General features: G+C 38.4%; 1 protein-coding gene across 1 annotated transcript in view; it reads left to right on the plus strand.

Annotated features, from left to right (window-relative positions):
• Positions 1-836: 836 nt before the first annotated feature.
• DNAH5 (dynein axonemal heavy chain 5) overlaps positions 837-15,099 on the plus strand; it is a 146,874-nt gene continuing 132,611 nt past the window's right edge. Inside the window, exons 1-3 of the mRNA XM_026077914.1 lie at positions 837-893; positions 9,973-10,107; positions 12,171-12,255. Coding sequence (XP_025933699.1) covers positions 837-893; positions 9,973-10,107; positions 12,171-12,255 — 277 coding nt within the window. The remainder of the gene's footprint in view (positions 894-9,972; positions 10,108-12,170; positions 12,256-15,099) is intronic.

The following is a 15,099-nucleotide window of genomic DNA, read 5'->3' on the forward strand; positions in this document are numbered from 1 at the left end:
AGCTGTAAAAATTTCTATTTGTTTTTCCTGGCACCTAATATTGATTATTTTAGTTTGTTTTCTTCCTGATATTTTCAAGACGACATTAGATTGCATTCTGTCATAGAAGTGAAAAAAATAAGGCTATTTTAAGAGGGGAAAAAACTTAAGATTAGTTGCTGAAGAAAAACTGTTATATTAAACAACCATTGTACAACTGAAAAATAACTGAGACTAAGTGTGCTTGTATAAAAAACTGAGTAGAAAACTTGGTAATTTAATAGTCTTAAGATAAAAGCTATGTATCAAGCTATTTGAAAATGGCTTGACTGGTGTTGCTATGCTAAACAGTCATCGGTAATGAGAAGCAAAGATGTCTGTTGACATAAGGATTACTCAAGAAGGCTAAACAGAAACTAGATAAGCAGTTATAAAGTTGACTTTTGCTAATGGTTACATTGCCCTTGAGCATGATGATTGTATCAAGTGGTGTTTGTATATAAACACTATCACCTTAACAACGCTGTGTTTGGTATCTGTAATTTTCAGCTCCTAATCTATAGACAGTAGTTTCTGGTGTTTAGAAACCTCTAGTTTCTGTAGTAGTCCAATTTAGTTTTTAAGGGATTTAAATATGCACTAGAATTTATTAAAAAAAATAGTTTTAAGCTTAGTTGTTGCTGGCTTTATAGGTCTATATTTTCTAGGTATTTTTTAGCATTCCTACAGGTAAGGAATGGAACAAATGTGAATGAAAGGTTGGAGGAGGAGTGTAAAATGATGAATAAAGAAGCTTGCACCATGGTTTAAGGCTTATTGATTAAAAACAGTGCCTGAGGCTCATGTTGAATAGTGAAATGTTTAGAGCTGGAAGAAAGCAGCTTTGGAAACAGAGCATTGGCAGAGTTCTAAAGGTAAGGAAGGCTGAACTTTGGACTACGTCCAGGCTAGTGACTGTATAGCTGGTTTAAAGGCTTGAATTAAAAAAAAAGTGTGTTTTTAAAATGGTGTAAGTAGGTGATATTGGTTTCATACAAAATTCTAATTTTATAAAAATGGATAAGCTATTTCCTTTACAGCAAAAAGTCGTATTTGGGACAAGCATTTGTTGTGAGATGTAGTTTTATGTGTCACTGGTCTTATAAAGTTGGGTTTAGATACATGATATGTTTTGAAAGATAAATTTGTCCAGGGAGATACTTTATGTACTTGGCTATATGTGCTTAAATCTTGTCCAGATTGTTGTAGTGGTCTGGTAATGGTGCAATTTCACAAATGTTATACTGGCACAAGTAAAGAGTTTATAACTGGACCTGGCAACAAAAGAAGGATGAGCTCTGCCACCAAGACAGATTCAAGTGTAACTTTACTCTTACAAAACTTGTAAAATGAGAATAAGCTTTTGTATGCACTACACAGCACTGAGAAATGATAGCAAAATGTAGAAGCCGTTAAGAGTCTTTGATCAATTTAGAAAGTTGGTTATTTGAACTAACTGTTCTTGATTTAACCTAATGCTGGTTGAAGTGACACATGCTGGTTGAGGTGACTGCTCTAACTTTTGTACAGCGTGTGTATTTTTGGAGAGGAGGGAAGAATATGTCTGCTTGTTAACATTCAGGGTGCTTGGAAAATGTAGTAAAATGGTTTGCAGTTTACAGAGAATGCCAGTGCAACACTTATGCAATATAAAGCATCTTGGTAGGTTAAAGGAGAAGCAGATGGCTATCATGTTGGTTAAATACATTTCTTGTAAGACAGTAAATTGACAATAGAACTAGGTGACATTTTTTACTATTGAACTTCCCAGTAAAGTTCAAGTGTAATGAGTGTCCATAAGACTTTGATCTGAGCATGTGTGAATTCAGTAATGCATCTGACATAATTTGTTGGATAAGCTGTGTTCAGGAACAGGTTTCAACTTGTGCAGATAGGACTCGCACACTAAATAACATTTATGCTTTATGCATTTATGCATTATGACTCTGAATATTGTAGCTTTTTAAGAAAGGCAATGTGGAAGGACTCTTAATTTTCCAGTTTCTTGATTATGAGTCATTAAGTTATGGGATGTCCTTCTTTTGTAGGTGAAAAGTGAGCTCTGCAGCCACATCACCAACTGCACTGTGTAATGGAGAAGTTGACAATAGTCAGAAACATCTTGTTTCTGAGGCTATTGCATCAAAAGAAAGACCCCTGACATCTGATCTTTTATTACTTTCTCCTTAATAAATATATTCATATATACTCTGCAGTAATTAGGAAACACTCTTTCCTATTTGTTTCTTCTTATTGTTGGTATGATTGTTATGCTTAAGTGAGTGTTAGCTTGCTTAACATTTAAGAAACTTAAGAATCTTCCCTTTACTCTGGTTGAGGAGCAGATGTCTACTAAAATCAGCTTGCTGTGCTGAATTTTAGGTACAGTTAACTGGGCTTGTGTCTGAGCAGAGCATTTGCAGTGAGATTCTTTGGAGTTTTGGTTATACAACGGACTTAATTTAGGTTTTGTGTAACTAAAGCAAGTTACTTGTTATATCTAGGACTGATCATCAAAAAAGGACTTTTCAGTTAATTAGTTTAAATTAGAACTTGCATCTGTTGTGGGAGTGTGTCATATGGCTTTTCTTATCTGCTTATTTCTTTTTTTAATGAATGCAGACTAAGGGAAAAAAAAAACAACGAAATTAAAAGTGTTTGTGCTGTTTTTAAAATGAAGAACTGAGATAAAACTGTGCTATATAATAACTTGGACATTCCTTCCAGGCATCTAAGTGAGAAAGTATTTATTTCTTGCAAATGACAGTCCATCTGGATCCTCCTACATAATGGAACATTATAAGGAGGCTTTGGTGTATGACCTGGAGTAGAGGTGCTAGAGGGTACCCCCCTTAGGGTTTGCGTGAGACAGTTACTGCACATACCAACAATTCCTCTCATACAGAAAGAAAAGGTAGTTTAAGTTTTTTAGCAGTGCTTCTGTTTTCAAATCTTACTCTCATAGTGTTCTTAGATGGTGTTTATTTGAATTACATAAACTGCTTGTTTGTTAGAGGTGATGTTTTGGGGTATGAACTTTAGTGAATCCTGCAGGGCATAAAATAGAAACAAATTCCTAGGGTTTGACCATACTGCTGTTTTGAAGCAAGATGGGAGGGCAGCTACAGTTAAGATTTTTTTCAGTCCAAAGACTGAATTTTGAGAATACAGACTGCTGAATTTATTCATTGAGGTTCTAGTTGATACAACTAGATTGAGTGTCTGAAGGCCTGAAATACACCCCTATGCAAAAATAAGGAAGGAAACAAATCTGGAGTAGAAATCTATTTGTACCTCCCTCCATGTGCTTTTTGCTCATTGATGTCTAGCCCTTAAAGATTTAAAAAAAAAAAAAAAAAAGAACAAAGAGGGAGAAAGCTCAATATTTTTTTGCAGTTCATTTTCTGAGATAGCTCATCCTGAGTGAAGAATATCTTAAAAATTTTTCTTTAAAATGTAGGCAAGTGGAAACTGATGTTTTCACCAGCCTACTGCAACAAGGGCCTTGACTTGGTAGCACACTTGGTGATAATTCTGAGAGAAGTAGTGAGATAGTTTCAAGTGTATTTTAGACAGCAAAGAAATTTCTTACTATGATAGACTAGTATAATTGAGCTGCTTCTGGCTTGTCTAATCTATTCTTAAACTGAAAAAGAGAAATCAAAACATGTTTCTGATGACTAAACCTTTCTTTATGGGAGCTGAAAAGGAGACACTAATTGATGCATGCTTTAAACCTTGAAAACTTAGTAGTAGGTCTATAAAGGCAAGTCTGAGGCCTGAAGTCTCTCATTTGACGGTCCCAACATACAGATGTAAAAAGACTAATGCAAATTATCTGAGCTAATGTTACCAGTCTGGCAGAACTTCTGAGCATTTTAACTATTTAAATTAATAACCTGCTATTAGCATTGAAAGCACTGAAGCTAGGTCTGCTGTACTTTTTTGGGACATCCTAATCCTAAATTTTTTTTTTTTGGTATTCTTTGGGTTTTTTGTTTTCTGTAGATGATGTTTTCTGAAATACAGTTGATGTGCAACTGAGACATGTGGAAACTGAACATTTTGAAGGCCAAATCAGTATATATTGCTTAGTGTCAGAGTCCAACACTCTCTGAACAGGTTCTTTTACATATTCCATGCATGGAAGGTATAATGTTTAATATCAAATTTACTTACTTGACGATGTTTGACGTTACATGGATTTCTGATTCAGCAGAGTGATACAGCAATATACTGAAGTCAAAATACAAGTGTAAGTTACACTTAGCAAAATAGAGCAATTGCAATATACAGTTGAGTCACAATACAAATGTAATTCCCATTGCCAGTCTCTATAATATCCTCATTGTCATGACGCTGGGTGTCCCCAGTTGTCGGGAAGGAATACATGGATTGAAACCAGCTCAAGCCCGTTGCTCTCTTCAAAATTCTATTGTTATTTGTTCATTTTTTACACTCTGTGTTAAGCTGAGCCTTGTATACACTCCTGCCACGCAGGTCTGGCTAACTCAGGGGAGACATTCATGCTCTTTTGATGAACTCGGGGAGAAACATTTATGCAACCAATTGATCCACTCAATTCACATAGGTGTTTATCTTAGACAAAAGCCACCCTCTGGTCCCCTTTGTGTCGAGATGAATTCAGCTTTTGGTGCAGCAGCTGTGGTCAGTCACCACTTACATTCGTCCCTGAGCTTCATAGGCACATTGTTCATGCCCATCTCCTTCTTCCATTTTAGGGGTTTATTCGTTGGTGACACTTAGGCAGCAAAATGGCTGTAAGAGGCCACAGTACAAAACTGAATAGATCACGTTGATGTACTCTGGGAGTACAGAGGACTGTGTTGTCACTCTGACATGTATTAACAGCCTGTCCTGTGTAGGACAGGAAGAAGTTGCTCTGCCTGTCTCAAAGCTGGTGAGTCAGCTGGAGTTCTGTGTCCCACCTAAGGTGTTCCTGTTAAAACTTGGAGGAATCCTTCCAGGAAACACTTGCTCCTTTGTCCTGTTCATCCTGTGGTTACCTCATTTAATATTTCCACACAGATAGCCTGCAGCACAGCACAGCTTTTAAACTAGACATTGAAGATTAATGGAAGACTGTTCTCCAAAAATCTGGGTTATTACGGTCTTCTGTTAGGTAGCTGGGCATTGGGAAAGTTAGCCAGTAACTCATCCTCAAAGCTTTGGCTGGAACTATCCAAGCACTCCTGGCTGGCATTCCTTAAGCAAATCCCACAGATTGCCTGTGTAACGGGACACTTACTGGGAGATGAAATTATTTTTATGTACCTACTGTTATTTTTGGGAGCTGTCTTCTGATTCTATCCCTTCCTAAGGGATTTTCTGTAGTTTATAAATTTAATATTTAAGCAGCCAAATGTCTGTTAACACATTTAAAAAATGTCTAATTGCTCTTAGCCCAGGCTTTTGAAATGATGGTGCACTTTAGCAAGACTAAGGGGAGTTGTTTACCATCGAAAAACTCTCAGTTGAATCTTGATGCAATATTTAATAGTGCTGAACTTGGCTGTGAACAAGTGGATTAACCAGAGTGAAAGGAGTTTTTTTGAAGGCTGCCAGGAAGGGGATACCTCTCATTGTGAACTGAAAACTGTATTTCATGTCAAAAGATAAAATGTTGTTCCAGTTTATATTGATGTATAACTGCACTAGTAGCAGTTAATTATAAAACCTTGAAGAGCAGACTGAAGAACTTCAGTCATGTTAAGAGATGTGGAATAAATGATCCCTAAATTTGACCAGTGCCTGAAGAAATAGTGTAAGTAACCTGAGGGGGATGGGAGGAAGTCTGTTAGCCAAGAGTATAACTGAAAGGGTTGACATGACTGTGTTGATCCACAACAAATTAGGGACAGGTTTTCTATTGCATTTTACTCTTAATTGGTAAGGGGTACATATGTACATGTTTACTTCTACCCCTTAAAATCTCTAGAAATTCCCATTTCTCCTTGCTGTTGGTGGTGAGAGCAACAAACCACATTAACTAATACTCATCTGGAGAACTCATGATACTTGGGAGCTGACATATTAAATGAAAACAATGCTGTAAAGAGCAGTTTTGTTACCACTGAATGTTAATGAGTTAGCAAGTGGAAACCATGCATGACACAGTAAACAGTTTTAACATAATATACAATACTTAGTGTTCTGAAAGCAAATTTTATCATTATTATTCTTCCAACTAATCAGATAATTTCAGACTCCTTATATGAGTTAGGGCAGATACAGAACAGTTTCTGAGGAATGAGTGTTTAGTGGGCTTTTTGTTTTTCAGCTACTGTTCTTGTCTTCTGCTTTCACTAACTGTGGCTAATAATTCAATGGAAAAAGCAGTTTTTCAACACCAAACAACTTCTTGGTTCATTTTCTTACTTTCAGCTCACAAACCAACTCTTAAAGAGTCATGAACTCACAACAGCATTTTAGAGATGTTGTGAATCAACAGCCAACTGAATGGAAATGTTTTTGATAGTTGTCATTGAAATATTTTTTCAGCCATATCTTGAGAAAGTTGCCACTTCCTGACCCTCTGCTGAAGAAATGAAGATGATTGGTGTGGCACGCTGATGCTGGATCAAAAACCTGTGGGCTGTTGTTGAGAAAAGAAGGCCGCTTGTCATGTTTGTCTAGTATTCAGATTTGCTTGTAAGCGTGCAGACACCAGCTTGGTTTGAGCTTCTCTCAGGAGGGGTAAATGAGAGGTAGTGCCCACAATTTCTGTGAGGAATGTTGTCCTGATTCTTCAGTGTTCCCGAGTTCTGAGTATGAAACAGGTGATATTTTGAAAAATGGGTCTTGGCTGTAGTTTCTGGAAACATACACTGAGCTCTTCAAAGTGAAACCGATTTTTTGTGAAGGTGGAGCTTAAGGCCTTAGTGTGCCGAAAGTGCTTCTGCTTTGGGAATAGCATTACTGATCCCGTCAAAACATCTGCATGTAAATACTGTCAGAAATATCGTGCTTAATGAACAGTTTGCTAGCCTTGAAAACTCTTGATAACTTGGAATTAGCAGAGCACATTAGGAATAGGCGCCAACTAATGAAGTTGTTGGGCAGTAGGCTGTGTATAACGCTGAATTTTCTAGACTGTTGTCATCTAGCTGTGAGTAACAGTGAGGACTGAGAGAGCCCTTCTTAGGCTGAGTGTTTTTTGCTGTTGGCAGAACTGCTCCTTTGTCTTTGTGTAGTTTTGGCTTCCAAGTTAACGTTTATTTCCTCTTATGTGTGGACAGTTGTCACCTTGCATGGTAAGATGTCTCTTGTTGAGGCTCTGGATGGCAACCTCTGGTGACTTTGCTATTGTCTTTTGGATGTGTAATAATCTGAAAACAAGCAGCTAAATAAAAATGTAAGCGTTTACCCTGCAGAACCTTTGTTTTAGAATCTACAGCAAAGATGCCCGCAAGCAGTTAATAATCAGCAGGTCTTAATCATAAATCAGTAATGCGCAATGGAGATTTAATTCCCACTGAATGTTTGCTTGGTGTATGGGGTGTTTTTTAGTGTAGGCATTGATATAAATCAAGGTCCAGCAGAGCTGGTGTATATATTCTGGCACGAGGTGTCAAGTCAGCAAAGGTGGAGGAAGAGGGTTGAGTCAAGGAGTTAAATAGCCTGTCAAAAATAAATGATGTGCTTGGGTCTTGCAAGGCATTTTCACCTTAAAGGAAGTGAAGGAAGACTTATCTCTTTTAAGGTGAGAGTTAAGGCACTGCTTATTCAAGGGCAAGGCAAATCTAGAGTCACTGGATACTGTAGCAAGGATATTATTGTGGTTCCTGAGCTCACCTTCTTATGCAGTGGTGACAAAAATGGGATTCTTTTGTAGAGGCAAGGGCTAGGGTTGTAGAAGTGTCTTCTGATGATCGTAGCAATGGAGAAGTAAGAGTTTGTGATGGGGAAACACTTCATTTGGAGAGGATAAGAAGTTCTGAGAAATGGAAGATTATCAAGATATAGAAGCACGACAGAAAGGGCCTGTTCTTGAATTGCACTGTAGAGACGATCAGGAAAAAAACACATGCAGCTCATATTAATTTGAGAGAAATCCACCAGAACAATGCAAATGCCTTCCCAGGGTGATACATGATCAATGCGAGCAAATGCCATAGTCTGCATGCAACTATAGCTTTACTATCTAGTTAATAATTCCCTGTTTTCTGTTTATAGAAACAACTCAATAAAAGAATTTAAGTTAATTAGACTTTTAAAACTTTGTGATATATCAATGAATGCTCTTATTATTGGACTTAGACATCAAATACTGCCTTGTTCTATGTGAACAGCCATACACAATTGCTAATAGATATGCTATAGGATTCAAGAGACTGAAATTTAAAGAATTGGGAACCATTAAAATAACTGAAACAAACATCAGGATATGATCACCTAGTTTGAGAAGAAGGTGCTTATGATTTCAGCTTGTATTAACTGGCAAGTTGTAGGAGAAGTGGAAGCTATGAACATTTCAATGTCTATCTGAAACTAGGTGCTGATAACTGTGGTAAGATGAATTCCTTGTTTTGCAATATATCTGGAGTTCTACCCTGAAAACATAGCAAAAATGCAAAAGACTAAATAGAAAATATCTAACCGGTAGTGGTCATATTTTTCCACATTAAGGATACGTTGCTGGTTATGCTCAAATTACTGAAATAACAAAGCTCATCTGATTTTAGGATTCTGGAATTACCCTCTGGTGTGAAGCCTACCCATCCAGAAAAAGTTGCCTTTTGTATATCTAATTAGGGGAAAAGTTTCTACCCTGGCTTGAGAACATGCAGGAATGGCCAATGCTGTGATGACACTTCACCTCTGAGAAAGTGGAGGCCATTTTAGGGGTTGATAGAGCTAAAATTGCATAAAATGCATGTACAAATTAATCTGCTACTTCGTTCTTCAGCCATATCTGCATAAAGAACATGATTTGTATTTTTTTCTTTAACATGAAAAAAAAATTCCAGTGCATTCAGCATATGTGTGAACATGTTAGTTACTTACAAGTTTATCAAATATCTGAAAATTCCTTCAGGAAGTAGGAAAGATATTTACATAGGGTGTAAAGTAAATTATGCAAGTCCTATTGGCTCTGCAGAAGCTTGTGGATAAATCACTTGTGTGTACTTTATAGAGTTACCAGGTTTTTCATAATCACTGGGGAAATAAAGATCGAGTTTAAACCAATGAAATGTAATTCTAAATTTCCTTTGAAAATGGAATGATATTAAATTTTGTAATCTGCAAGCACAGTAGTACCAGTAACTACTCCAGAAGGCTATTTTGTCTGTAATGAGGTGTTTTACATATGGGAATTCAATTTGATTAGAAGAGCAACCATGCTACTTGAAGAATAGTATAATAGCTACAGTTAAGCATATTTGTAAACACTTGTGTACCTTGAGGCTTGTTGCTTTACTTCTCATTACATTAGAGAGATAATGTATGAAATCCCAGCTTCCTCCAGGAGCATCTCTGTCTTTATTGGAGAACACTTACAATATCTGACATGAGTAACAAACATGGGTCAGATTCTTGYGTAGATTTGATGGTTTTATGTGAATAGACTGAAAAGCTAGGACTAATGGCCTGAGGAGTTGAAGATGACTGTGGCAGAAAGAAGTAGCCTTACATATAAAATATCTCTCTTTTTCTAGATTGACTTTCAAAAAATAAATACTGCTATATAAAAAAAAACATTGATGGAAATTTTGTGCTAAAGCTGATAATAGAACACAGGAAATCAACTGTAAAATTTTAACATGAGTTGCTTTTAAAAATTTCATTTGATTGCGTTTAGAAACATAAATCACAAATATGGAAGAATGTAATGTCCTTTACGTTTTAAAAATAGATTTCAAAGTTTTCTTTATTTTTTCTTCAGAATAGGTTGTCAGTTATTCATTTTCTCCTTTTTGTGTTTTGTAACAGCAAAAGCTCAAGGAGGAAAGAGAGGCTAAACGTGCACAGCTGGATGGCAGGCATGATTACCTACTGGATACTGTTGCCTCTTGTGTGAATCTGGACAGAGCAGAAGTAGAAGATGCTATTCTTGAGGGTAACCAGGTAATCTGATGCATTTGATAAGTGAAGCTGATAGGGTGCTTTAGAACTGATATTACCACCAAATACTTGGTGATATAGTTGTCACACTTTACGTTTTTGCATATTGAAATTAGTCAGTCTTCCTTCTCATGGAAGAATATTTCCCACCATTTTGTAATTAAGTTGAACAAAAGTCCCCTCCCATGTTTTGGGCCCTATTGTAATAATATAGATTTTGAAATTAATTAGAATTTCTGCTTTTAAATGGCTATAGATCTTGCATTAAACCTGTGATTACATTTCATATTGCATGTACAGTGTGAAATCTCTCAAACCTTGAATGCATAGCACAATCAAAAAAGAGTGCTGTCCACACCAGGATACACGTTAATTATTGTTGTTTCTTCTAGGCTGCTATCGACATTCATGAGATTCTGTGTTTTGAGCTAGTTTAGGGAATCAAATCAGCTGGAAAACTACTTGATAAAATAGAATGGCTAGTGACCTGACTGACTACATGAGGGTTAGTGTTGGTACTAGGTAAGCAGTTGGAAATATATATCTTGAGGAAAGGATGCATTGCAAAGTCATGATTTTTTTTTCAGTGGCAGTCCACATTTAGCTCAACATAGGGTAATGATTAATACTCAGCCCTTAGAAAAAAAGAAAAATACTGGGATTTATCCTGTGTTTTGACTAGAATTACTACTTAGTAATTTATGGTAAGTATTGTATGCAATGAAGATGCACTTTGTGATTTGAAAAGAAATAATTATTTTTTAAAACCTAGGTAGACCACAGATAAATCTTATTGTACTCCCTGTCACTAACATAATCATGGTTATAAGTTTTTTTCTTGTATTGTCTKTCTTCGATATACACATTTCCATTTCACTACTGATATGTTGAGAACCTGGAGATGATCCAGTGGAGGGCTACTGAGATGGTTAGGACATAGGGCATATGAACTATGAGGACAGGTTGAGGGACACTAAGAGATTAAGGGGTTATCAAATAGCAGTCTGCAATTGCTTGAAGAGTAGTTGCAGAGATGACAGAGCCCAACTCTTCCAAGTAGTGGCAGCTGACGTAACAAGGGGCAACAGCCACAACTTGAAGATTGGACATTAAGAGACCTTTCCTCCCCAGGAGGGTAGTGCAGAATGGGAATAGGTTACTCARGCAGGCTGTAGAATTTCTATCCTTGGAGATTTTTGAGATCCAGTCTAGGCAAGGCTCTAGGTAACCTGATCTAATGTTGGCCATAGTCCTGCTTTAAACAGGAGGCTGGCCTAGAGACCTCCTAGAGGTCCCTTCTGACATTTCTGTGATTCCATGTGTTACAGGAAAATGAGCTATGCAGAATGCTGACAGGCAAGTTAAAATGCAGAAATTGTTTCAGCCTTTGTGCATTTTTATCTCTAAATGGATTTCCTGGCAAATTGTATTGCCTGAGAATAATTGTCAGATGAAGAAATTTTGGCAGCTGTTACACTCGGAAAACAAGCTAGAGTAAAGTGTAATAGTTATTTTGACCTCTTCTTGGAGGGCTCAGCCAAGATTTCCTGGAACAGCAATTTACTTGGTCTTGGAGTAACTCAGGCCCCTTATTAATGGAAGGGGGATCAGTGTGTTTTTTTTCTGCTGCTGGTGGTTTGTTAGAAACCCTGGGCTATTCCCCCACCCTAGGAAGCACAAATGGTACCAGTAAATGTTTCTGAAGAATTTCTATGAGAAGCCTTTTCCCCCCCGAAGACTGCTATATACTTAATATATGCAATGAAACAATGTCCCGCAGATACAGAAAATTAACTGATTAGACATGAGTATCCAGTGCTCGAACACAGAGCAGCACATCATCACACACAAATTAACTTTCTTCCCAGTCTTAAATGGCCTCTAGATTAGATTTCTGGATTCAAATTAATGTTTTGGGTAGTAGTAACTGGACCTGGTATAATTTTAGTATTGAACAATGATAATGAAATGCACATTTGTCAGTACTTGATGTTAAAAATCTGAGCAAGTTAAACTTTTTGTAGTGGGTATGCCAGTCACAAATATTTTAACGTGATCTCAAGCAGATAGAGCGCATTGACAGATTCTTGGCAACTGAAGGGCTGCGTCATCTGATGTTCTACTATCAAGATGTGGAGACAACTGATACAGGTAAAGTAACAGGTTTTCCTGCAATGTGTTAAGAGTTTTGTGTGTAAGCATGCAAAGGCAAAGCAAATGATTAAGTTTTTATAAACTAGGGTTTAAGGCAAGTCAAGCTTGCTCATATCGGGATATCTGGCACTTGCTTATGAAATGAGGATTGATGAAATTAGTGAAATTTATTATTGCACTTTTGCACATTGCTAACCTCCAAAAGCAAGCTACTACCTTGTGAACCTAGCAGGTCTTGCCTGGGGGATTGGAAAATCCTTTTAAATAATTAAAGGACAGCTTCCACACAGGATGAGAAGTTTACAAGTGCTGCACCTCCTCTCTCCGAGTCACACCACCAGTTTACCCTGGGAATCCCTCCCCTTCCCCCTGCCAATTTCTGGTCACATGACCATCTGCCCTGTCATCACCCAAGTATGACCTCACTTTGGGTGACATGACAAACTGCTGTGGAGGCCCCCCATTTGGGGCAACATGACCATTTACTTGGAGGTACCTTCCCCTCCCTTCTGTTCACATCCCCTTCCCTTCCCTGGCACTCCCCTTTTCCTACCATGCTTCCTGCAGAAGGCTCCTTTCCGTTTACCCTGGATGCCCCTGGGGCCCTGGCAACCGGGGGCCCCCTTAGCCGTGGCTTCCGTCCCAGCATTGCAGGTGTTGCTGCTGTTGTAATATAGCCGCACCCTGGGTGAGCTCAGCACTCTCCAGGACTGCTTGGTGAGAGTGCGCCCCAGCCGTCCACCCTGGAAGTAACTGAAGGGGCCTCATAAATGTATGTATGTATGTCTGTGTAAATATGCATGTTGTGAGCCAAGCCTCTTCACATCCCAAATGCACTCCAGCTGCTATCCGCACTTTCCTCAAAAACAGCAAGACATAGGTAATAACTAGTTTGCAGCCCCTTGTTGCTGGTGAGCTCTTCAAACAAGTCTTTGTTGCCTCAGCTTATTTTTTACACCTCCAACTGCTCAACAAAAGCCTTTTTGAAAAAATAGGTTGTTGTGGTGTGGTCCCAAAAGTTCAGTTTTCTATTCTCTGCCATCACAGCCTAAATCCTTGATTACCTTGACTACTTCCTCCTGCTTGTCTGTGTCTTTGTGGAACAGATCCATGGAAAAATGTGAGGACGATCTGTCATGGCTGTAATTGAAAAGCAACTCAATAAATGTGTGGTAGAGGTAACAGTTCCTGCTCTGGCTTTGTAGGTTAGTCCTTCAGCATAACATCCAGCTGGCTGAATACAGATGCTGGTGGGAATTCATCAAACCCATGGCACCTCCAGCACTGATGTTGGACCCATCAACTTTTACAGTATTGCAGCAAAAAGGTTCAGATATGTAGCCTTGCCCATTCCTGGCTATGTGAAGGTCAAGAGGTACTGCTTCTGCAATGGCCAAAAAGTGCAAAAAGCCATGAACAGGCTTTTCTCAATGCTGGTCTGTGCTGGGGACATGTCAAACAAATCCAGCTTGGATATGGTACATTTTTTAAGCAGCTGTGAACAAAAGTCATCTGGAAAAGGCAACTGTCCTTTTTCTTTTAAAGGATTGAGGCAATCTTTCCCTTCTGGGATATGACATGTCTGTTTTTCTTTTAAAGCTCTTTCTTTGAATATAGATGAGCCTTGAACCATCCCCCTTTGCCAGTGTTTCCAGCGTGTCCAGAAGTGACTGGGATTTTTTGCCATGTTTTGAGGGTGCTTTTACTGTGCAGCTGAACAATTTCTAACCCCTTTTCAAAAGTGATATGGCTATTCTAAAGAAGCTGCAGAATATGCCACCTAGTCCAGCTCCACATATCATGGGAAGGCCCTGAAAACTGGGGTGACTGTTGCTAACCTGACCTCCATAATTATTGAAGTACATGGGTGAGTCGCTGTCAATCTTCACTACTACCTTGTTGATGTATTTCCTTAAAATAACAGAGCCTTCTGGGAATGCAGATGCAGCTTCACAATCACCTTCCCATGATGAAATGAGATGTGCTTGTTCTGGACAATCTTTATTTCAGTGCTTAATATGTCATTGTGCTGTCAGTTCACTGGCATGTAATACTCTGATTGTATTTCACATTCAAAGTCTCACTGTTATTATTTTGACCTGGAATGCAGCACGATAAAGGGACCAAAAAGTGTTTGACAAGCTGATGCTCTGCAAGATTCCTGTAGAGGTAAAGAGAGTTAAGCCCCCCAGTGATGTYAGCTGTAAAGGGAAATTTCTTAGCAGCCATCCCTGGTGAAGCTTCCCAGACATGCACTAGCTTCTTAGGTGTACAAAAAGTGTAAGGGTTTTCAACCATTTTAAGCTTTGTTTTACTAGTCACAGGATTGTAGACCAGGCCTACTGCTGAAGCTACTGCTGAAAGGTACCAATAACATTGTTTATATATTCCAACAACAGGGGGATGGCTGGATAATAAACTCACCACAAAGTATAATGCTATGTCCTACCCTAGGCCCTATTTCAAAGACTTTGTATTAATGCTATTCTAACCCTGTGGGTATTGTTTTTCTGCTAGAGCCGCCTCCCAGTTGCTGGAGAGATCACCAGCTATATGGCAAAGTCTGAACCGTCTTTTTATGGAAAAACCCAGGTGCAGGCATTGCTGGGCAGCTTGCTGTAAGAAGTACCATCTTCTGTCCTTCCCCCCAATCCAGCCCCGACTGCTAAGCTTCTTGGATTTGGGAGGCTTCTATCCAGCTGTTAAATTTCTGGGGCCAACTATGCCACTTCAGCCTCTGTTACTTTCTTCTTTTCCCTTTTACAACAGGGACCTTTTCAAATTTGTAAACTGTGTCCTTGCTGAAAGGTTCAATATTGAAGTTCTTTGGGGTAAAATATC

Source organism: Apteryx rowi, unplaced genomic scaffold (genome assembly GCF_003343035.1).
Source record: "Apteryx rowi isolate R43461 unplaced genomic scaffold, aptRow1 scaffold_469, whole genome shotgun sequence".
NCBI lineage: Eukaryota > Metazoa > Chordata > Aves > Apterygiformes > Apterygidae > Apteryx > Apteryx rowi.